The sequence below is a fragment of the Diabrotica virgifera genome, chromosome 10, assembly GCF_917563875.1.
Source record: "Diabrotica virgifera virgifera chromosome 10, PGI_DIABVI_V3a".
NCBI classification, from domain to species: domain Eukaryota; kingdom Metazoa; phylum Arthropoda; class Insecta; order Coleoptera; family Chrysomelidae; genus Diabrotica; species Diabrotica virgifera.
The window spans coordinates 66,023,331-66,049,645 of record NC_065452.1 but is presented as its reverse complement, the minus strand read 5'-3'; the positions used below and the strand labels follow the sequence as shown (position 1 = coordinate 66,049,645).

General features: G+C 33.0%; 1 protein-coding gene across 1 annotated transcript in view; it reads right to left on the bottom strand.

The window, feature by feature from the left end:
- Window positions 1–26,315, bottom strand: part of LOC126893042 (short stature homeobox protein-like) — a 113,765-nt gene that overhangs the window by 15,843 nt on the left and 71,607 nt on the right. Inside the window, exon 6 of the mRNA XM_050662982.1 lies at window positions 6,149–6,363. Coding sequence (XP_050518939.1) covers window positions 6,149–6,363 — 215 coding nt within the window. The remainder of the gene's footprint in view (window positions 1–6,148; window positions 6,364–26,315) is intronic.

The window sequence follows — 26,315 nt, the reverse complement described above, 5'->3', positions numbered from 1 at the left end:
TTGCATGTAACTCGACAACAGTCAATTTTATAGAAAAATCACAAGAGACCTTTTTTGCTCAGGTTGATCCAGAGAATCTAAAACAAATTTGTCCTAAGTGAAAAAATTGATTTTTTGAATTCGTTTAAAAAATTGTTTAAACAATTTTCCGACCGCGGTACTGCCTGGCACCTTGTGGATTTGTTATAAGGACCTGTTTTTGAGTAAGTTTGTGCAAAAAAATGAATCGGAATAATTTACCTAATGGGGACAAGCATACAGCATGGACTATTTGCATTATGAGCCAAACGAAGATGGTTTGGAAAACATTAAACGATACTGTTGTAGATGCGAGTTGCGCAAACGGCAATATAACCATAGGCTGTTGTTCGCATGTAGCTACCATAATATAATATTTATCGCATAGAAGATATTTTACAAAAATCATCAAGCCAGCAGAATATCTTACAAAACTCTTTGACAATACAGATGTTATACCTGTAATAGACGAAGACAGCGATAAAGACTTTAGAACTGTAAAGTGTAATACCAACGAATATACTCTCCGAATACTCTACGAGTATTTACAGAGCTCTATATTTGTTGGTAATACTTTCTTTATTCTTTTTATGGTGTTTTACGTGGCAGTAAACGTGAAGCAAAATGACACAGGCAGAGCAGAGATATAGGTTATGTAGACGGTACAAACATGTTTGAATAATTAGAATATGTATAATGTAAGGTAATATTAGGGTACCTACTAAATACAAAACTAATGAACAAAGAACAAAATGTTTTGATTCACAAAATGACAAAAAGTATGATATATATTAAAATAATGTATTTTTCTTAAATTGATTAATCTGTTTTATTTTTGTTTTTTGTATCCTATTTAAAAGATATCACAATGACATCTTTACTTTATATAAAAATATTGCAAAAATTTGAAATTATTTTGTTAAATGTAGTTTACTTGAGGACAAACTGAGCAACAGATATACTGATAAAAAAAATGAAAACGAAAAAATGATGATTTATTGGGCAGGTTGAGAGGGAGGAGGGCTAAAATTGGGCTAAGGCTTATTTTTTAAACACATCAAACGTAAAAAAAATGAAAAAAAAATATTCAGGCTGTATTGATCTCAAAAAATATTAGGCCTGGATCCCGCGTACCAAAAAAAGTTGATTAATAGCAAGCTTAAAATATGTTAATAGTTTAACGGTGTCTAGTCGGACAAACTTTGATGTAGGTATGGAAACAGGGGAAGTTTTAATTGTCAAACGTAATTTTAATTGTGGAACGTGTCATCCTGGCAAGTTTATGATTGTGAAAACTAGCAGGTTGTTTTTAAGTTTATTCAATAGCGAATTATATAAAATATCCCTAAAAACTCAGTTATTTCAAATTATACCTACATAACCTATAAAAAAAACCTTGAGTTAATCTATTTTGAAGTATATAAAATGGAGAAAATCCCTAAATACCACCGAGCAAACCAGTTTTTCGGATTTTTGAAGATGGTTCACCTTACGGAAAAATCTGAAAAAAGTCAGAAATATAGTTTTTGATAAAATACACAAAACACAAAAAAAAATAGACATGCAGCCATCACCAAAAAAATATACGTACCTATTAAAGAACAAAGAAAAGAGGTTATAATAATACATATGTAAACTCGACCTTCGGGTCCATAAAAATAGATGATCTGTAAAAGCCTCAGCTTGTGCGTGTGAATTTTTTGTAATTTATAATTTAATAATTATTAACTATTCTAAATGGGAAATAAGCCACAATTTAACTAAAAAATGACCATTTAAAATAGTTAATTACAAAAATGTCACAAAGAAATAGCTTCAGAATAACATTTATAATGTAATTGCAAACCAACTTAAAAAAAAAAATAAAATCGAAAAATTGACATTTTTGGCTGTGGGGGAGGGGGAATAGGGGAATTATAGAACGTAAAAAAATTAAAAAAATGTTCAGGCTGTATCGACCACAAAAATATAATTAGACCCGCAAAAATCCTTACAAAACTTTAAAAAAGCATGGTTTTTGGGGGGTTTAAAAGTGTTTCGCCCAATTTTTGAATATCCTAATATACTCAGTTATTTCTAATTATATATAATCTATTAACAAAACCTTGAGTTGATCTATGTTGCAGTCTATAAAATGGAGAAAATCCCCAAAAACCCCCTAAAAAAACAGTTTTCTTGATTTTTCAAGATGGCGCACCTGACAAAAAAATCCGAAAAAAATCAGAGAGATAGTTTTGATAAAATACATAAGATGCAAAAAAATTGGACCTGCAGCCCCCTCCAAAAAAAGTTAAAGGCTTTAATAAAGTTAAAAAAAAAATTGAGGTTATGTACACTCGACCTATGGATCCATAAAAAATGGACGTGTTTTGTAAAAGCCTCAGCTACTCGTGTGAATTTTTTGAAGTTTTTAAATCAATTGCAACCCAACTAAAAAAATTAAATCTAAAAATCTAAGTTTTTGGCTGTGGGTGGAGGGGTAAGGGGGGTGGCGAGCTAAAAATCCGCGTTATCTCATTTTCTTAGTTGCATAGAACGTAAAAAAAAATAATAAAATTGAATTCTGGGAGTGAGGGCATTTTGCCTATCTTAACGGGGGGTACCCTTTGGGATTTGAATTCTGAAATTAAGTGAATTGCGAGAGCTCTAAGTAGAAAAAAATTGAAATACAGCTTACAACTTGTCAACCACACTGTATATTGATTTTATATTTAACACGCGAATATTCTTTTAGGTGTCCAGTCAAATAATTTAATTACAATTATAAAAAATCCAGGTCCGGATTAAAAAATATTGTATAAATGTTCCAACGAAAAAAAAAACACCTTGTATATTAAATTCAATAGAGGATGAAAAGCAAAATTATTGGTATACTTTGAATTTTCGGCAAAATGATTTTTCTGGTAAAAATTTGAATTTGAATTCTGAAATTATGTGAATTATTGCGAAGCTCAAAGTAAACTAAATTAAAATATGACTTAATTTTAATAAATACCATTATTTAATTCAAATTGGTAAAATATTAACATTTAAACACATAACAATAACTTTGTGGCTCCCTTTGCGGCTCAGTGGTAAGAGCGCCTACCTTTGGATCGAAAGGTCCGAATGGTCGTGAGTTCGAATCTCACCAGGGTCAGAAATTTTTCGTTTATTATAAATTAATAAATGAAAATAGTTTCTGTCCTTGAGGGATCGGTACTCACCGGAGGGACCGCAGACGTTCGGATACAATTAGCGTCTCTTTGCAAAGACAATGACGTCGACTTTGCAATGTCTCAACACACACAGTACACAGTACACATGACGCTAGGTACCTAACTACAAAAATTTACCGTACCTACGTATAAAAAAAATAATTTTTGATGGTGGTAATTTTGAATAAGTACTTTAGTTTTGAATAGTGATTATGCTGCAAATTTTCGCTGTTTTGTTATAATTTTTAGCTATTATGTTGATTAAAGTGATGTATTCTTTATTGGCCCTTTATTATTTATTTATTATTTAAAGAAGAATATTCGCCAAGAACTATTTTTCACACATAATAAAAAAACACTAAAATATTAACATTTTGCCAATTTAGATTAAATAATGGTATTAATTAAAATTAAGTCGCATTTTAATTTTTTCTACAAGAGCTCTCGCAATTGACATAATTTCAGAATTCAAATTCAAAATTTTTCCAGAAAAATCATTTTGTCGAAAATTCAAAGTATACCACTAATTTTGTTTTTCATCCTCTTTTCAAGTGCGAAATTATTTAAAAAAAAATTAATATACAAGGTGTTTTTTTGGGTCGCAATATTTACACAATATTTTTTAAACCGGACCTGGATTTTTTATAATTGTAAATAAATTAATTGATTGGACACCTAAAAGAATATTCGCTTGTTAAATATAAAATCAATATACAGTGAGGTTGACAAGTTGTAAGCTGTATTTCAATTTTTTTCTACTTAGAGCTCTCGCAATTCACTTAATTTCCGAATTCAAATTCAAAATTTCACCAGAAAAATCATTTTGCCGAAAATTCAAATTATACCACTGAGTTTAGTTTTTCATCCTCTTTTCAACTGAAAAATCCATTTTAAAAAAATTTAATGTACAGGGTGTTGTTTTGGGGTCGGAAAATTTTTCCAATATATTTTAAGCCGGACCTGGATTTTTTACAATTGTAAATAAATTAATTTATTGTACGCCTTAATTGATATTTGCGTGCCAAATATAAAATAAATATACAGTGTGGTTAAAAAGTTATAAACCAATTAAGAAAATGGCAAAATGGATAAAACACCCAGTATCTTTGTTATTAATGGAGTAAGATCCATTAAGTATGGTATTTTTGAGATCGCATAAGTGTCCTCTTTCTATAGTTAACGTATGTTACTTTCCCAATGAAACACCCTGTATACTTTCTTGAAAATATCTTTTGTTTGGACTTAAACTTTGATAAAAAATTTATTCCAACCTGTACGGAATTACATTTTGATTTACATGTATGGTAATTTTATTTGATCGGTCTAATAATAGACGTCCGGCCTTTTATGAAACTTTCCGAAAAGAAAAATGTGTTTTGAGCATGAATCAGACTCGTTTCATTGGTAGGCGGACTTCAAGATTTGTTTAGCCGTGTTTAATTTTCATGAAACGTGTTTTACGTTTCATGTTTCATGTTTTTTGTTTCATGTTTCGTTGGTGTGCGGCTTGCCCAAGGGAACCATTCTCGCTGGAAATTTACCGCCTGAGCAGATGGGATGTGAATTATAAATTGTAAAATTGCCTCACCTTCCTGTAGTCTCAGAATCCGCATGGCTTGCATTTTTAGAAGCCTCGGATGGTGTAGAATATAAAATGGTATTTTAAATATCATTTTGTGTGATATTAGATTAAACACTTAAACTTTTTCTAGCAGATGTCGCTAGGGCATCCCTACCATTTCGTTCATTGCATTTCGTGACGGCACGATGAGTATTATCCTGGTTCATTCAGAGAGAAGAGCATATGTATCTTCTGATGAGCGGCGAAGAAGCCCAGAAACCGGTAGAGATTCTTGCTGTACTCTCTGATTGAACTAGAAATATAATGCGACTGCAGTTTCGGGTTGCAACTAAATTGAAAATTTTATTCATTTTTAAAATTCATTAATATCTACCTGGGCCGAAAACTTAACCACGTCATTCAAATACAAATAATTTTTTAATAAGCTTAAGGTTAAGGTTTTTTAAAATAATTTGATAGGTGCTATACGCTGCCCTGGCTGACTCCTCTCTGTATTTGGATATTTCGGGTGTTCTGGTTATCAACTCTTACCTTGGCAGTTTTATTCCAATATAGATTAGATATAATTTTCATATCACGACTGTCAATATGCCAACAAGCTTTTTATGCTGAACTTTATCAAATGCCTTTTCAAAGTCTGGACAAAGTATGGATTTAACAATGAATATATTATATTTTAACCACACCTTTTAGATCACCTATTAAAATTAGGTATACGACAGCTTTCTTCTCATGTACTATAACAAATTTTGGATATAGGATGCTCCTTTGCATAGGTATATCTGTATTATTAAGTATACGCCTACCTCGTTGATTCTAAACAATCAAGTCTAGAGGAGAAGACTGTTTTAGCCAAATTAAATTACTACCCTCTACTTTGTCATTGGCTAATATAAAATAAAAAACACCTGAAGAAAAGTCCAATTCTAAGATTTGTTAAAACTTATGGACGATGAGGTCGAAAGAAAAGAAACATGAAGGAAAGTGTTGAACCCGCGCACCTAATAGAAGCATGAATAAGTGAATAATTTTCACTTATCTTTTTCACAAGTGAAGAAGATATAGATAATATAAAATATAGATCATGTGATAATTTCAAAAAACTGTTAAGATTAAAACAAGGGGTTGCAGAATGAAACAGCTATCTGGACCTATTTAAAACAACATATTAAAAAAGGCATACCACTGACCAAAGATCTTCCAAGGAAATTAAAAGTATCTACATACATAGATTAAAAGCTCATTATAACGCCACACTGTCAACAAAAGAAGAAAATTATATTTCATTACATCTGTGTTAGTACTTGGTAAACTTTTAGTGTTTAGTTAATTAAAAACTTACGATGTTTACCTGGTGTGCTGCAGATATAAAAGCTGAATTGATAGCAGAGAATGCCGTTCCTTGTTGGGAAAAAGGCGTCGTGGTGAGCCTGTCGTAGTTGGTAAGTGCTACAGAACTAGAAGTCAATGATATTCCTCTTAACGCTGGAACGTTCATGTACGGTATTACTCTGCACGGCTCCAAGGGTGTACTGGAAGGTGGGCTATGGTTATTTAACATCACTCCTGAAATATAAGGGTTGTTCTTATCAAATAGGAAGAAAGTACTTTTTATTATTATAAAAATTTCTCTTTTTCAACTTTTTTTGTATCGGTAGATTTGCCATGTGTTAAATACGTTATAATCCATATATTTTTTAAAAGCTTAATTTTTTGCGTTTTTATCTTGTCCACGGAACGTGAGTTATTACATCGGTGGACAGACACATCTGTAGTGAATAGTATTTAAAGTCTGTTTTAAACAACATAACAGAAATAACAAAAACGAATTTTGGATAAAAGATTTGTTTTTATGTTCTATTATCTGTCCTAGATGTAAAATTAATTTAGTTGCATCAGCTATTAATTTATATAGCTTTAAAGCTTCTCACAAAATATTTGTCATGTCCGTGGACCTTCTCAATAAATTTAAAAATTCGCACACATATTAAATTACCATAAATGTTTAACAAATGGCGAGGCAAGCATAAAACCAAACAAATTGTGAAACAGTGAAACGCATCAGTGAAATTATTTCAACAGGCTTGGTTTCAACAGGATTTGTTTGGTGAAATCTGGTTCGTCAAGACCTTTTGTCACATCTGTGGACACTTAAAAAAGTAAGTGTAACTTTAGATTTAGATTTTAGGACCATACTGTAACTAAAAGATACAAGGCTGATTATATTTCACAGTCAAAGCATTTTCTAATCTCAAAAATGTGATGTGTAGATTGTTAGTAACGTATTTTTCGTCACGTCCGTGGACGTCATGTCCGTGAATTCTTATTTTCCATGGACGTAATTTATTTTAAAAGCAACTTTATATTTTATTTTAAAACAGGACCACACTGTAACTAAAATATACAAAGCTGATTATATTCCACAGCCAAAACATTTTCTAACCTCAAAAATGTGATGTGTAGATTGTTAGTAAGGTGTTTTTCATCACATACGTGGACGTTATGTCCGTGGATTATTGTTTTCGACGGACGTAGCAGAATATCCACGGACGTGATTTATTTTACAAGTAACATTATATTTGATTAAAACAAAATAAAAAGGAAAGTTTAACTTAGTTTCTTGCTAACTTAATATAAAATAAAATAATGCACATTATATTTTATGTACCCTACGTACATAGACATCAGAAATAAAAACACTTTGTCAAGTCCGTGGTATCACGCCCGTAGACTATACAAATTATTTCTTTGAATTTACGAGAAAAATACTTTATATTTAGCTTGACCTCTAACATTTCTTTTGAAAATAGCTCTATCTCAATCCAGTTACGAAAAAAAAACATATTTAATAAATCTTAATTATTTTAAAACTTATGTAATGGTAGAATCTGCTAATTTATTAAGAATGACCCATAAACCTTAATGTTAATATGAGATCTTTTGAAAGCAATAAAATGGTGGAAAGTGACTCAGTACGCCAGTCAATAGGGGTAAAAACCTATTAAAAATGTTGTACAGGTAACTGAAGGTTTTAAAAGGTATTTGGAGGGTAGCTGATGACAATTCCGTGAAGACGTACAGCTAATTTTGCTTTTTGTCTTGATTGATAAAATCATTTTTTGCCAATAAACCGTTTCTGATACATTTGAGAGAAAAATGGTTCAAATAAAAGTTATAGACCATAAAATTTTTTTTAATTGTAAGAGTTTTCAAGTTAAAATACATAAACAATTAATCGAGATAACTGCAAAAACCTTTATTTTTTCAGTAATTTATAAATATTGTTAACTTTGTTTTTTGAATAATAAGATGTTGAAACGGTGCCAAAAACGCAATCTTTCCACCTTTTTAATTTTCTAACTTATATCCGAATTTAAGAGACTTCTTTTATTACCACCCCGATATATCGAAGACCTCAGATTTGTTCGATGCGTAAATCCATAATTCGTTTGTCCGTTAAAAATAATTTATCTGTGTCTCGGAGAAATACCGATAATTTTTCTCACACATTATAATCATTGTTTTTGTCTCTCCGCTCTAAGTTTTATTTTGGAGTGTTTATAGTAGGTCTGCCGAAAAAGAATTCGTTAAGTATTTTCGGCGACGGAAATATTGAAAGATGTTTATATAAAATTTTAGTAATGAGTCCACCGACACAGATTTTAAGACGATGGGAAATTGAGTGTTTATCTCTAAATGTTATCGTAAGAGTTAATTTGTTTGGACTTAAGATTTAAGATTGTCCATAGTTCGCAGTCAACAGGCCACCTGCATTATTGTCGATATTGCAATTTTCATGAGAAAGAATTCTCATCCAATGACTTTTGTTTTGTTTCTTCTGATTGGTCAAAATACCAACATGGTTCTGTTGTAGGTGTGTTTAAGGATATACTTTGATTCTTTTATTGGTTGGGAGTAAGTGGAAGGAATATTTGATTTTTTTAATTGGGCAGATTATCGTATGGCGGAAGAGAGGAGGAACCGACCTAAGACACGTGGTCCAAGTTCTGAGCTTAGGAGATGAATTAAGGGAGTTTAAATCAGGCAGTCGAGGTAACAAGTTTGGCGGTGAGAGTCTAGGGCCGCTGCGGCGTTACTGAAGAGTTTAAGTTCAATGAAGTTTAAGTTGCAGCTCTTATTGAGTTCTTGGTGGGACATGATCTGATTCACGCCAAAGCTCTGGAAATAAAAGCAGACCTCATTATAGTCCCTGAACCTAATAAAAACATCTCTAAAAAGTTTGGTTGGGTCGCCGACAAGCGGGCTGACGTCGCCAACTTCTTGGTTAATAGAAACCTGTCCATAAGCAAAATCACCAAGAAAGAAAGCTTCATCAAGTTAAAACTCAATGATGTAGCTATTATAGCCTGTTATATCTCACCAAACATCAACATCACACAATACCAAGAGAAGGTCGAAAACATTATAGAGGCGGCAATAACAGAGAAGCATTATATAATTGCTGGCGTCATAAACGCCAAGTCCATATGGTGGGGGGTCCCAAGAAATGACGTCAAAGGGAATATATGGAACGAATGGATTGCCTCTACCGATATGGTAGTGATGAATAATGGGAAACACACGTTCGAAAGAGGTGAATCGCGGAGCCACATAGATGTTACCCTGGCATCCAAAAACTACGCTAAGAAGATTACGAATTGGGACGTGCTAGATGATAACATCTTTACCTTCCATAAGTACATCTTCTTCGAGATTGGTACAAAGGTAACAAAAAAGAACGGCAGGAAGATACTTGACTTCAACAAAGCAAGATTTGCGGAGTTGATTAGTAATCTACGGGAAGAAGCCACTGACTTTCCCACCTTCAGGAATTCCATTACTAGGGCACACAAATTAAGTAGCAGGAGCAAAACCGCCTCATACACCATACCCTACTGGTGGAATGACGAAATTCAGTCGAAACGGACAGAATGCTTTAGATTCAGACGAATCGCCCAGAGACATAGGACCCAGCAGACAAAAGACGAATATAAATCCGTCAAGAACGAACTAAACAAACTTATAAAGAGCGCAAAGCGCACATGTTGGCAAGACGTGCGAGGCACTGGAAAATGACGTATGGGGCGATGCCTATAGAATAGCCACCAAAACGCTGAAGTTCGAGGTCCCATACAATCTGTGCGATGAGAAAAGAAGAGAAATAGCTAACACTCTCTTTCCCAACAAGCCCGGCATTGAACATACGTACAATCCACATATCTGTCCGGAGAAAAAAAGTAATGCGGAACTCATCAAAGCAGCAGAGTCCATTAAAGTAGGTAAATCGCCAGGACCCGATCGTGTGCCACCAGAGGTGATAAAACTAATAGTTAAAACACAGCCATACGCTATCAGAGCCATATTGAACCAGCTGCTGACAAAACAAGAGTTTTCTAACCAGCTCAAGCTCGCGAGACTAACTCTAATACTCAAACCCGGCAAAGACACGGAAGAAGCCACCGCCTATAGACCGATATGCCTACTCGACTGCCTAGGAAAGTTGTATGAGAATATTGTTAAAAACCGTCTTGAAAGAGAGCTGAGAGAAAAAGACATCATCTCAACCAGACAGTACGGTTTCAGGAAAGGAAAATCTGCTATAGATGCGGTCAAGCATATTACAGACACTGTGAAGAACACCAGAAAAAGATGGGCCGTTTTAGTAATGTTTGACGTAAAGAACGCCTTTAACTCGGCCAACTGGGCCCATATTATTACTAAATTAGAAACCGCTAATGTCTCGGGATACCTGATCAATATTATAAAAAGATATTTAAGCGAGAGACATGTATCAGTGGCCAAAAATGTTGAGATGAAACCAACAGCCGGCGTACCGCAAGGCTCTGTACTAGGTCCAACGTTGTGGAATGTCTTGTACAATGGGGTTTTAAATATCGATTACGGTAGAAACAACATGGCAGTAGCCTATGCAGACGACCTTGCTATATTGGTCACCAACGACATGTACTGGGACCTTGTGGAAATCGTAAACGAATGCTGCGAGAAAGTGAACAGGTGGATGAAAAATAATGATCTTGAACTTACAGGTCACAAGACAGAAGTGGTCATCCTTAAAGCTCCAAGAAATGGGCCGGACTTAACCTTCCAAATAGGTAGTAGCCAACTAGAGCCGACGAACTGTGCGAGGTATTTGGGTATTAACCTGGACAGAGGCCTAAGATACACGAAACACTTATTAAGAGTGGTTAAGAAGGCAGACGAACGGACGGAAGCTATCCAGAGAATAATACCTAACATTGGAGGGCCCAGCAGCAACAAGAGAAGTTTGTACCTCCAAGTGGTGCAGTCGACCCTTCTATATGGAACCCCCGTCTGGATCAGCGTACTAAAATACCAGAAGTACAAAGATATCATAACAAGAGCCCAAAGGAAGCCTCTTTTAAAAGTGGTGAGCGCGTACCGAACCACTTCTACGTTGGCCTTACAGGTGATAGCGGGCACTCTTCCTATTCACCTGTTAGCCAAAGAGAGACAAATGCTGTATGAAGCACACGATGGCCACTTACAACAGGTGAGAAGGACCATACGAGTAAACATGATAATGGAATGGCAAAGGGAATGGGAGGTACAGACCACGAAGGCTCGCTGGACCAAAACACTGATCCCCGATGTTGTAGCTTGGTACAACTGTAAATTTAACCGGGTAAATTACTACTTTACTCAGTTCCTGACGGGTCATGGATCTTTTAGGTCTTACACATATGACATCAAAAAAACCAACGATGATATATGCACCACGTGTCACGAGAGGGACGATGCGGAACATTGCATTTTCCGGTGCAATGTTTTCGTCGTAGAACAACAAAGGCTGCAGAATAGGTTTGGCGCTATCTCGCCCAACAACATCATGCAGATTGCAATGACCAGCAAAGAGAATTTCGAGTGTATAATCGACCATATAACAACCATCATGAAAAGAAAGTCTATAATGGAAAGAGTAGAACAAGCTGGATGAGGAAGTCTACCTCCTTCATAGCGGTCAACTGTAAAAAAAAAATAAAAAAATAAAAAAAAACTTTATTTCTTTCTTTCTTCTTTATTGTATAAAAATGTATCGAGTTACCTTCTCTTTTTTTTTCTCAATGTTTCCAAGTTCCTTCGCTTGGGAACTAGATCTTTTCCCTACACGCTCACCGCTATTAGGTAAGTGTTGTAGATATAATAAATAGCTCGAAGGGCACCTTTAATCCGGTCTGCGCGGGGTATCCCCATGTTTCGTTCGCTAATGAACTCGTCCAGGGATACCTCGGGTCGAAGAGGGGGTGGTTTTAGTTGGTAGGTGACCTGGAAGGGATGTCCGAAGAGGGCCCTCTGTCACTTAGTTTTGACACCGTGCCGTCGGCGTATGTCTCTGGTTTGGTTGAATCCAACAGTACTAGGGACACCTTCCCTAGTCGATTTACGAATCTTTCCACCTCATTCCAAAAAAAAAAGGTCGAACGGTCGAGGAATTGTTTCATATAGCTGCCGACCGAGAAACATTTCATCAGCTTGTTAATACGACGATAGCAAACCCTTGAAAACACGCACGGCACACAAAGAAGCAGACACTTGCTGTGGCCTACAGGAGCTAGGCTAAGTATGACAATTTTTGAAAAAACATACATAACCCAATAAAATTAGGTTATACAATCTTCCCAGGATTTTTAGAATAATCATTTGTGAGAACGATTTCCGGAGTTGAAATCGAAACGTCAAACATCAGTTAATTATATTGTAATTTTCATTATCTACACCAATAATTATGGCTCAATCCCATACAACATAATACATACTTCTAATACTACTCAGATAAAAAATCTCCGTCCACCAGTCGTTTCTTAACCAACCATCTTTTAATCCTTCAGACCTTCAGATACACACAAAATACCTAGTTCTCAACAAATGACTTTCAAATTTCCCATTTTTTGTTTTCTATATAAACAAACCTAACAATAGACCTTGTCTAATGAAATTTCTACAAAATTACATTTTGTTTACCAAAACCGTTAAGAATAGGCAAACGGTGCTTCTCATGAAGCACCTCCTTCACTTACTAAGAAACTCAATTTTTTTTATTATACATTCATTAATTCTACGAATATACTAAATTTTACATTATTCCATAGAAGCCCATAATAAGTCCACATCACTCTTAGTACGTACAAAAAATAACATATATGTGAATATGTATAATTCACTCCTCTATAATATTTAATCTATGTACATACATGTAGAAATATCAAATTGTTATAAACTTGGGTTATTCTTCCTTTTCTCTGTCTTTTTAATTTTTCTACAATTTCGGATTATAACAACCTCCCCGCCTTTGATTTTTATTTAAAAAAATTTGATTTTAATCTATAAACCAGAAATGTAGATTTGATTTATTTATGATACTTGTATAAATAATCTATATTAAATATTTTCCTGATGTTTGCAGTCTCTAAGTGGTCTAGAACATAACCATTAATTCCATTATTTCACATACCCCGTTATTCATCTTCATATTCTATTCAAATTGGACACTCTCAACGCTCTTAGCATCATCTTTTCTCAGATATGACTAATTTTCATGATATTTTCCATCTTGCAACCCCTGGTTAATATCCATTTAGTTCGTTTTCCGCAAAAGTATTTTAAAAATTTAGTCTCAAAATCTATCCATGAGACAAGATAGTTTGTTTGTTTTCAAACCATAAAGCTGCCCCCTACTTTAATTGATTACTTATTATGTTTTCGCCGTCTTCAAAATTATAAATATATTGTAATTTATACATACTTCAATATTTAATGAAAGGTATTGGATGCTGTTTTCTGACGTCCTCGCCAAATCTCCTGATAATTAACTCCATTTTGATTTTTTCTATGTTTTTCACTTTCTTCTCTATTTCTCTCCTCGTTTCGTGTGTCTCTTATTGCAACGATTTCTTCCATTTCCATTCCATCTGTTTCATTTCTCTTTGAATATCTTTTATCTCCTTTTTCTGCGTTTCTAGTTTCCTATCGGTTTCCTTAACCCTCTGTTTTACCTCTTCATTAATTTTCTTTAAGTAGCCCTTTTACATGATATTCAAACTTGTTCTTTCTCTTTTCAGGTTTGAAGAAGTTTACTTCTTGTTGTTTCATAATTTTTTTATTGTCTTCTCTATTTTCTTCTTGTTGTGATTTAATCATTTTTTATTTTCTTCTCTATTTTCTTCTTGCTGTGCTTTCATCATTATTTTATTTTCTTTTTGCTGTGCTTTCATATTATTATATTATCTTCTAGATGTGCTTTCATAATTGTCCTATTTTCTTCTTGCTGGACTTTCATCCTCATTATTAATTTTTCTAACATGCATGTTTCTTGTTTTACTCCTCAACTGCGGTAATGTTTTCCACATTATCAGATTCTTTTTGAAAAACGACTTCTTCTTCTGTGCTACTTTCTTTCCTTTCCCGCCTTTTACTTTGTCTTCTTGTAACCGATATTTTTTTGGCAAATTTACCAATATCCAAAATAATCAAACCTTTCACTTCGATCAAAATTTTCCTGAATTATTGTAAAATAATTCTGCGATGTAAAATTTAATTTTGCTAAGAGGGAATAAAGAGCGTAATCAGTATCTGTAAGTATAATAGAGTCGGATACTTGTATATAATCGCTGTGTAGATGGTAGAATCAATTAAATTTTGAGCGTCTCGCATAGAGCCCATAAATCACGTTGACTAGTGGGAGCGGTAACTTGCACAAGCCCGTTAAAATATTTAGAAGATGAAATTTGTAACTGAAATTATACTTAACATCGCAAGAATCGACCCTCATAATTTTCAGGGCGACTATGAATATGTCATGACTTCATGCCCCACAACAAATCTGCGGGTACATAATCGGATTTATATACAAGAACACGCCAAAAAACTGTTAAGAGAAAGTTTTCAATCAAATAAAATAATTCCCCCAGGGAACAATTTTCCAGAGCTCAGTCATCCAAATACCGAGTCCGGGCGTAAGATGACTGGCCTCAGTAGCTCGTCCGGCGGGGCCGCACCCCAGAGACCAGTAAATTACACTTACTGCCTACTGAATCGCGCGTACATCAACACAACGCCGTGGTTCCTCTTCCTCATTTCTGCTCCCCGCCATTGTCCTTGATTTTGGACCGGATTTCTTTCTGATACTTCCAAATAATCCAAAAATATTGCACGTTATACCCTGTTTCTGGACTGGAGCTTGCCTACTTTTTTAAAACAAATCATATCTGATTAATATACAGGGTGTCCCGAAAATATTGGTCATAAATTATACCACAGATTCTGGGGTCAAAAATAGGTTGATTGAACCTCACTTACCTTAGTACAAATGCGCACATAAAAAAGTTACAGCCGTTTGAAGTTTCAAAATGAAAATAAATTTTTTCCAATATATCGAAAACTATTAGAGATTCTTATGGCAGGAACATTTAAAAAAAATATAGTGAAATTTGTGCACCCCATAAAAATTGTATGGGGGTTTTGTTCCTTTAAACCCCCCAAACTTTTGTGTACGCTCCAATTAAATTATTATTGTGCTACCATTAGTTAAAAACAATGTTTTTGAAACTTTTTTGCCTTTTGGTGCTTTCTCGAAAAGCCAGTTTTTATCGAGATATTTTGAATATTTTTCAAATCCACCACATATTTGTATACAGTATGGTGCAAATGTTTGGAATAAATTCATTATTTCGCAAGCCTGCGACTCTAAGAAAAAATCCTGAAACAGGTCGAATTAAATTTTTAAATTATGATTTTTTGACATATATATCATACTAGTGACTTCATCCATCTGGGCGTGATGACGTAATCGATGATTTTTTTAAATGAGAATAGGGTGTGCTAGCTTATTTGAAAGGTTATTCAATTCTCTATTCAGTAATATAAATATTAATATAATCATTTATACAGGGTGTCCAAAAAAATTTTTTTTGATTTAAATTAATTGATACAAAAAGGGGAATATATTATGTAATTTATTTAATTCAAAATACATTCTACTGCTGTCAGAAAACAGAAATTTTTTTTTGATGAATACACATTACTTTTCGCTTAATTTGAATGTTTAAGCTACCACCCATCACCCATCTACCTCTTGTGACAGTGTGAACATCAGTGGCGACGCGTGACTTTTTCTAAGGTGTTACAAAACCCAGATGCAAAAAAACCTTATTTAAAAAAATGAAGATATGGCTAAATGTATATATAGCTTCAATAATATCATTTTGTATATCACTTGAAACTCTCGAAAAAACAGTTGATGTTTCTAGATGTTGGCAAAATTTTTGATCTTTTTTGGCAATTAATGTTAACAATTCCCTGTAATTGCCTCGATTGTCAAAGTCGTCGCCCTCAAAATGACCACGAAACGCTAATTCTTGTTTGGCCAAAACATATGGTATCTATTATAAGTGGACTAAAGATATAACTATCTATTTTTTAACAAACTCATTATGTTTAGCAATATTTGCTTTAAAAGCTTGGTTAAGAGAACTTTCGATTCTTGTTTTGCCAAACTGAATCAAATTGGATATACATCTTACATGTAGGTAACGGAGAAATTTCATGTCTCCTTTTTAAAACTCTAAAACTATTTACATCGTGAACCTGGTCCACCCATTTTTCTGTAGAAACCAGAAAACATGGCCAACAATACAGTCTATTTTTCTTGCATCCATATAACCAAGGATTTTCACTGTACCAACTAAATTTAAAATATCGAACTACTTTTTTTGATTTCTTTTTTAAATTGTTTAATAGGTCATTCATTTTCAATAATCTCATTCTTTCTTCAAAATTATACAAGTAGAATTACTTTTCAAGTAGTAGACTAGATAATAGATTACGCAGCGACACTCATCCATGGTTAACTGCACGCACACTTTTTATAGGTACTGTAACCAAATTTAAATCTGGTAACAGGGCTACTGATATACACAGCGCAGCGCGCTTACGGGCTAACGCCGTCGCTCCTTCAAAATTTTCAGACACTAGGCGGTCCCGAGCGACAGCCAGGATATAACCATTGTAACCACAAATGAGGCTGGTAACAAAGTATAATAAAGTGCAACTGAGTCACATAAACTCGCCAATATTTTCGTGTGTCTACGAGTAGTTGGCTATTTACTGAATTAGGTACTATTAACACATATATAGACATAAGAGAAAACAATACAAGAGAAATAACTCAAATAATTCAAGAAAACAAAAGTTTAAAAGTTTTGCGGCCAAATACGAATAACATTGGCAACAAAAATATGTACAGAATAAGAAATAAAGACAACAGCATTGCTCCGGATAGAACCGAAATCCTTAAGGTTGTCGAATCGTTTTATCGCGAAATGTATGAGAGCACCAACGCAAGGCAAGATCAGCTCCTGTCCAAAATCACCAACCAGGGACCAGAATGAATGCCAGAAGTAGCACCATACGAAGTTAAAAAAAAGACACTTTCAGAAATGAATAATAATAAATCTCCTGGCGATGACGGAGTAGTGATCGAGGCAATCAAACAAGGTGGAAATAAAATTATCCAGGTTTTGGCCAAACTTTTCACCGAATGCATTTACCAAGGAAAAACGCCTTCTCAATGGAACAATGCAGTCATTGTTTTATTGCACAAGAAAGGTGACATAACAGATCTAAAAAACTACCGTCCTATCAGTCTGCTATCACACATATATAAACTTTTCACAAAAATTATGAAAAAGAGACTGGAGGCTAAGTTAGACTTCTATCAGCCTAGAGAACAAGCTGGCTTCAGATCCGGATACAGCACTAACGACCACTTACTGGCAGAGGCGTAACAGAGGGCTCCGCAGCGTGAAGCTTGCGGGGGGGCCCCAATCGCTTAAGGGCCCCATCTTGTCATCTGATATTATGTAAAAATCTGTTATTGTTATATTATTTTTACGTTGTCTGTTTAAATTTAAAAACGTAAAAATTTCTAACTAGACGCATTTGCCAAGTGAATCATCTCATAATATCTAGAAACTTAATCCCTTCCGGCGCGGCCTACCGAAATTTTATGGCAGCGACAATAAACTACCTATATAATGCTTTGTACGTGACTATTGAAAGATATTAGAATTGCAATTTGCCGAATTTAAGAACAATCTTTTTAAATCTAAAAATGGGTTTTCTTTCTCTCTGTTCTTTACCTACTTTTAGTATTTCGATACAATATTATCACCAGTAATTTCATATTGGTTGTTTGCATTGAATGTTATTTATGTTTGTGTTGTTTTACGGTTATAGTTGCATCAGTTTGGTACGCATTTATTTAACAATTATTGACGACTTTTCTTGTGTAGGTAATCATTGGACAATTTCTCAACAGATAAACGGTAAGATAAGGAAATTATAACATTTACGCTTTAGGGGAGTCAATGTAGAAAAGCTTGCATTGTTTCGGTTTTGGAAAAAATCAAACAAGCTTATATTTTTTTAATACATTTTTTGTTAGTTTATATCTTATCTTAAAGTGAAAAGTTCTACTCACAGATGCCTCTAATTGTTTATTAATTCTTTAAACAATAAAACTGTTTTATATTAAATAATTTTAAAGGATATCGGCGAATTCATCATTTTACTTTGTTCAAAAATGTTTTTATTTGCTTTTTGATTATGCTGAATTCGAACAGTCATTAAATCAGGGCCATAAGTACGATGTTGGGGGCCCCGGGGCAAACGTGATCTGGGGAACCCTTACCGGGAGGTCTGGGGTTAATCACCTTGCAGAAGGAGTCCGAGAAAATTGATATTTAACCACTTGAAAACGCATTTTAATGTACTCCATGACTGAAGTTTCCTGTACCTACCTACTTATTGCTATTTTAGTTGACCAACAAAAAAAAATTTGAAATCACATTATTTTAAGCTAAATATTTACCATCAATATAACATCTTTTCTGTTTTTATAAAAAATATACTACATATAATGTTACTTACATTCTTCGGCTATAATGTAGTTTTTTAATCGCGTTATATTGCCTATAGGCAGTATAACGCGATTACAATCGCGGGGCTCCCTTCGTCGGGGCTCCGAGGCACTGCCCCGGTTGCCCCAATGGTAGTTACGGCTCTGTCAGATATTACAATTTGAAAATTCAAAATCAATTTTTTTGAGCACTTATAAAGTATGTCTGCGTGGCTTCGAACCATATGGGAAACATTTTTATTATCAATTTCACGAAAAAAGTTATTCTTCATGAAATGCTCTGAATGGTCTTAAATCTGAGATACAAAATAAGCCAGATAAACCATCAGATATCAAAGCTTATCAATTTTATACGAGGTAAGTCAAAAAATAGGAATTTAACTCAAGGATAAAGTACTTTTATATTTAACAATATACGATTTTAATTTTAATATGTAATTACATCCTTGTAAATAAAAAATTAATTTTTCCAAATATTTTTCAAATTACCGATAACCAACATAATTGTATTACAATAATTATAATAACTATTTTATTATTATTTTTTTAATTTTACGAAAAAAATCTTTATAAAATTCTTATCAAATTCTTTATAAAAAGCTCTGCATTATCTCAAAACGAAGATTCAATCGTAATATATCACATTTTACCAACTTTATACGAGGTATGTCGAAAAATATGAATTTCTCTGTAAGAGTTAAGTACCTTTATAGTTCACAATATTTCAACTGGAATGATATAATTGCATATTTAAACATAGTTTTTAATTGCGAACAACTTTTTATAATAAAATTTTTCAATATTGTAAAATATAAAGGTGGTCTAGGTACTATTGAGCGAAATTAATATTTTTTTATATACCTCCTATAAAATCAATAAAATTTAATATCTGATTATTGCAACTTAGGTTTTATACCATGCAGAGCATTTTATGAAAAATAATTTTTTTTCGTAATATAGATATGTAATAAAAAAGTTTCCCATAGGTTCCAAGCTACGCAAACACACTTTTTTGGAATGGGTCTGTATACCGATAAAGATGAGAAATGTAAGTTGTTATGAACAGTGAATAATAACGCTACCACAAAAAAGTTTTTGTTAAATAAGTCGTATTTAGTAATTGTTTAACGCGGGAGCAGTCGCGCTCACTTCTGTTACGTAAGCAGTCGCGCTTAGAACAAAATCTAACAATACAAATTTAAAACAAATTTCAATTTTATAATATTTTTGTTTGCTTGTTATGTTAAAAATATCTATTTCTAACAATTTTAAAACTAATTGGTTCCCACCAAAGCAATAAATTCCACAAAAAAAATAAAAATGAAATTAAAAAAAATCATACGCATTACTACAATCTTCTTCGAGGCACTTACAAGTGGAAAGTTATGTTGCAAAATGGCGCGACTGCTCCCGGGTTAAAAGGGGCCCCATTTCAAATTCTGCGGGGGGGCCCCGACGGAGTTTGTTACGCCACTGCTTACTGGTAATAAAAAACTTGATCGAGAAGTCTGCCGAATACAACAAACCATTGGCACTGATATTCGTGGACTACGAGAAAGCGTTCGATACCATAAACCAGCAGAAAATGTTAAAAGCATTGACAGAATGCCGAATAGATTATCGCTATACTAACATGATAAAATATATCTACCACAACGCAACGGCTAGCGTAAGACTATCTGATCAACAAACAAATAAATTCTGTATACAGCGAGGAGTACGGCAAGGAGACACCATCTCACCAAAGCTGTTCACAAACCTTTTGGAACACTGTTTTAAGAAGGCAGATCTGAACGAATATGGTATCAACATAAATGGAGAGAAGCTTAGTCATTTGAGATTCGCAGATGACATCGTCCTTATAGCCGATCGTATGGATGATGCAATAATAATGTTGAACAAGTTATATCACGCTTCCTTAGAGGTTGGACTAAAGATTAACATCAACAAGACGCAAATAATGACTAATCTGGTGCTAAATCGTAATATTTTTATTTATTTATTTATTTATAGTACTATACAATTGACCTGGCCTCTTGTGACTAATCCAGGTCGTTTCCTGATGGGATTACAGTAGTTTATTACAATATTATTATTTTAAGAATTTTTTCTATTTGACTAATTAACAATAGCCCTAATCTACTACTAATTATGAAAACTACAAATTGTAAACAATTTTAATAAACAAATACCAGCAACTAAACAAAAACTAATAAACAAAAGATAAATTATTACTTTTTTTTTAACATATAATTTTTATAAAAGTGCTCCCATTTCTCATTCTCAGATGAGAAATGCCAGCACTATTCATCTAAAAATAGTCACGAATAATTTTAAGTGCAGGTCTAATCGACTTTATGATATTCTCAATGGTATTTCGGTGAGCCTCAGACCATTGAGTTTTAAAATTTCAGGTTTTTAGTTTAATTTTTTTTTGTTTGATTAATATTTTTTTTTGATTTTTGATTTATTTTATTTTATTTTATTTTATATTTGATATTAATTTTTAATTATTTATTATATAAATATTTATTTAATTATTCCAATATTTTATTTTATATTTTTATATGTAATTTTATTTTTTTTTGTATAATTTCTTATTAAAATTCATAGAGGTTGGATATTATTTACTTGATTTCTTCTTCGTCTAATATTATATAATTCTAATTGTTTCTTTGATATTATGTCCGCTAAATTATTTAGTGTATTAAATAATTCTTCATTTTGTATTATATTTACTATATTTATGCAAACAAGGTCTCTTCTCATTCTTTGTAGTTCTTGTGTATTTGTTTGTCTTTCGCAAATAAATACTATGTGTTCTGGTGTGCCTATTTCTCCACATTCACAATATTGATTGTCTTTTAAGTTAAATCTATGTAGGTATGTAGGGTACGGACCGTGCCCTGTAAGAAAATGGATTAATCCTTTTTTTGGGTTAAAATAGTTTGGTATATTATTTAAATTTGGAATAAAATTATAGAGACGTCTTGCTTTAGGGGAATTATCCCATTCGTTTTGCCATTTTCTATTTAATATTTCTTCTAATTCTCTTTTTGTTCTGATTTCTATTCCCAATAATTGTATTATTTGTTCATAATTTTCTTTTCTTTGCCAATATCTACATGCACGTTTTTGTGTTTCCAAGTGCATGGGCATTACACCAGTCAATACTGTTAAAGCTGATGTTGCTGTAGTACTGAAGGCTCCTGTCATTCTAACAAGGAAACCTCTTTGTGCTTTATTCAGTTTTTCAATATTTGTATTATTTGTTAGTCTGTGTGCCCATACACTTGCACCGTACCCTACAATTGAGGCAAGTATCGTACTCAGGTATACGCGCATATGCTGGAACGGAATTCTATTCGCGGTGTGCAAGTACTTGGAAAGGGAAACGAGAAACGACCGTGCGCGAGTCGCGGAGAAATATTGCATCTATCTTAAATAATTCATATTGTCAATTGAAATTGTCAAATTGACGTATATTTCATACCTTCTGTCATTGACGCAGAAAAATTATATATTGCTCCACAATATTGATATGATATGCAATTATTATATAAAGGTAAATTTAATTAATTGTATTTTGCTTGCAGTACTGCATTTTAATAACTGATTTTATTTACTACATACAATTGTTTACGTTTGCTAAACATAACCTGCATCTTATTTTTTCTTCTTATTATTTTTTTGGACTATGGTCTTGACCATTATCCAGCAACCAGGACTAATATAATTGGCCAATATAATTAAAAGTGCGAAAAAAAGTACAGAGCGTAGAAATAGAGGTCGCTTTGCCGAACTTGCACGGTCCCAATACTCCCTTTGTGCTAGGCTTGCAATGCAATGCATGACTTTCGCTGCCTTCTCACAGACGCTATTTATATGGTTTGTAAAGAGTCTTGGTTCATCGATTATGATACCAAGATATCTAGTTATTTTTGTTCTTTTTATTGCTTTCCCCCTTATTTGTATACTTGGATTTCTTTCAAGTCTTCCCTTTATAAGGCTATATGTTGTTTTTGTTTCTGGTATAGTTAGTTTAACTTTTTTCATCCATTCATTTATATTTTCAAGTACTCCATTTGATTTTATTTCTAGTTCTCTTCTTGAATTAGCATCTATGATAAGCAGCAAATCATCCGCATACGCTATGCTCCCTAGAACTTCAGGATCCACAGCTAACCGTTCCAGCAGTTCTTCTAACATTATGTCCCAAAAAATAGGCCCACACACTGAACCTTGTGGACAACCTTTAGTTATATGTCTCGTCTTTTTATCCATTGGACAACTTAAGCTGGCATATCGGTCTTGACAGCAGTTTCTGAAACTTCCGTACAAGTTTCTGGGGCAATGCATCTGTCGAAGTCTTTCGAATAATGCCGGCCACCATAAATTGTCAAAAGCTCCAGAAACATCTATAAAGATCATCAAAACATACTTCTTTGTGCTCCCCCCAATTATATTAAAAACTTTATTAATAGCATCTTCTGTTGATTTTCCTTCCCTAAAGCCATATTGATTTGGATGAAGTCCAGTTTCGTGTCTTATTTGATTTAGTCTTTTACAAAGTAATTTTTCATGTAATTTCCCCATTGTGTTTAGTAATCATATTGGTCTATAAGATTTAGGTAAAGTTGGAACTTTATCTTCTCCTTTACTTATAATTATAACTTCAGCTTGTTTAAAGTTGTTGGGAAACTTTTGTTGTCTTAGACATTCATTATATAAAGAAGTGAGTATAGGTATTAACTACTCTGAAAGTGCCTGAAGAATTTCTACATGAATGTTATCTGGCCCAGGAGCCTTTTTTCTTTTCATGTTTTTCATACATTCATATATTTCTTCTTCGGTAAATTCTTCTAACTGTCTTTCTTCTGGTATCTCATACTCTTGTATCATCAGTGTTCTAATATTTTTTTGTTCTATTGTTTCATTTTCTAAGTCGTCAGGAGGTAGTAATACATCTAGTAGTGTATCAGCTGAATCCTCCCAACTTTTTGTATATGAACCATCTGCTTTTTGTAAAGTAGAAAGCATTGTTGGACATTTAAGTTTTTTAGATACAATTTTGTATGGGACACCCCACATATCTAATTCTAAATGTCTTGAAACAAAAGCTTCCCAACTTCTCGCTTTCGTTATATTTATTTCTTCTTTATATTCGTTTTTTAATCTTCTATACTCTCCTAGAAGTATTTGCCTCTCGAGAAAGATACTACTTCGTTGATATCGCTTTCGCGCATATCTTACTCTGCTTTCTCGTGAGGTTTTCCTTCCAGGCAAAGTTTTTTACTTTTTTATTATTGGATATTTTTGGAATTGCTGTATCCATTGCTTTTCTAATTGCTTTAGTTAATTCTTTTGTCGCAGTATTTATATTATCCCCTCTTGGTATCAGACGTGGTGCACGGAATTCAGACCTAAGTAGTTCAAAATTCGCTTTTCTTATATTGTACCTCAACGAAGACATTTCCGTATTACGTGGCTCTAGGTTACTCAATTTGAACGTTATGAGATTGTGATCACTTGTTGTTGCATGTTCAACTACTTCCCAGTCTAGAACTAGGTTTGCTGCTGCGACATTCGATAGAGTTATATCTATGTTACTAGATGCACCTGCTCTATTCTGGAAAGTTGGTGGATTTCCTGGTTTATTATGAACTATTAGTTGAAGTTCATTTATCATCTCTTCAACTAATGTACCTTTCTGATCTGTTTGATTTGAATTCCATAATACTGATTTAGCATTAGCATCAGCCACAATCACAACTCGTTCGTTTCGGTATGCTATGAATATAGCTCTCATCTGTTCCACGTAATCGTCTATGTCTTCACTGAACTGACAATACAAGTTCGCGATAATCATTTTCCCTGCCTTAGTTAGAAGTTCTAAACATACACAATGTCGATTACTATATTGACTTATTAATAGAATTTTCATATCTTTGTTAAAAATTATGGTTACAGCCATAGGATTATCTCCTACGCTCGCACATTGTGCATTTATAGGCATGTGTGGGACTTTATTCAATTTTGTGTATGGTTCCTGAATGCATATAATATCAAGATTTTTGTCTTCTGCTAATTTCGTTATTTCATGTATTACGGTTGCACTACGCATTCCATTTATTTGTCCAATATTTATTTTGAATGAATGATTAGCCATTTATATTTTATTTTATGTCTATTAATTTAATTTTCATTAATCTTATTTTGATTTTTATATATACTTTAGTGATTAAAATATATTTATATTCCTGACTCCGTACTCCACATCCGATACAATGTATTATATAAAGAGCAGTTAAAGTATGCTTTGCTATCTCTTCGATTTTGTTTTTGACCAATGCATTACAGAGACTTTTATATATTAGGTTACTTAGATATAAATTATTATATACATATATTTGAATGTCAAAATATATATACATTATGATATTTAGATTTTGTATTATTTTAGATTTTGATATAATATTTATTTGATTTTTATATATTTTCATAATTATTGTGTGCTAAAGTCTGTTTTCTGAACTAAACGTTCTAGAAGCAATTTATATGTTGGACATTCTTTTTTATCTTTGTTACATAACTTACCTCTATTTTTATAAGGTACGCAAATTTTGGGTTGGTTAGTTTTGTTGCAATTTCTATTTTCATGTTCATCACCACAGTGACCACACACTGTCTGTTTGGTGCAGTGTTTACTCACATGTCCCAGATCATTACATCTTAAACATTTTGGTACTACTAAGTAGTCTTTTGAGTTTATACTTGTAAATCCTACATAAATTTTATTTGAGATCAATCTTTGTCTGATTTGAGGTGAAGCCTCTATTACATAATGAACAGTAGGTTTATTTCTTTGTCCAGTTTTAAATTTTATATTAAAATTCTGATCAAATTCCTCCCTTGGAATATCATCAAAATTTTGTGCATATATGCATTCTTTGATGTTTTCTTCTTTTTCATTACTAGATATATCATACATAATTATTAAGGGTTTTCTTTTTCTTTGTAATTCACATTTAAAATTTTGTTTTATTTTATCATTATTTTTTTATAGATTCTAAATCTTCTTTTGTTGGAGTTTCTATTATTAAAATTTTTCCAGTGGTTCTCATTTTATTAATTTTTAGTTTTGTTTTTCTTGTGGATCTAAGAGTTTTGTGAATTTTTCCTGCACCTTCCTTCCAGTCTGTGCAGTCTCACTGGTGATGAACAGAGTATTTATCTTTTTGTTTGTTTCAATTAATTGTTTATTATCAGCTTTGTAATTTATAGGGTTTGCAGTTATATCTGCATACGATAGCTTTTCTCCCTGCATTTTTGTTATTTTATTTCTTAAGTCTTCATTTTCAATTCTTTGTCTAGTATTTTCTTCTTTTAAAATTTTAATTTGACCTTCCATATTGGCTAATTCTATAGTTAAGGACATAAGTTTTGTTTTGAGTGTATCTTTTCCTGTTTTGTTTATTCTCTTACCGAGGTCCATTTCCCCTTCAATGAAGTCAAATAAGTCTTTTATTTTATTTTCTGTTATAAACTTTTCAGTTAGACCTAC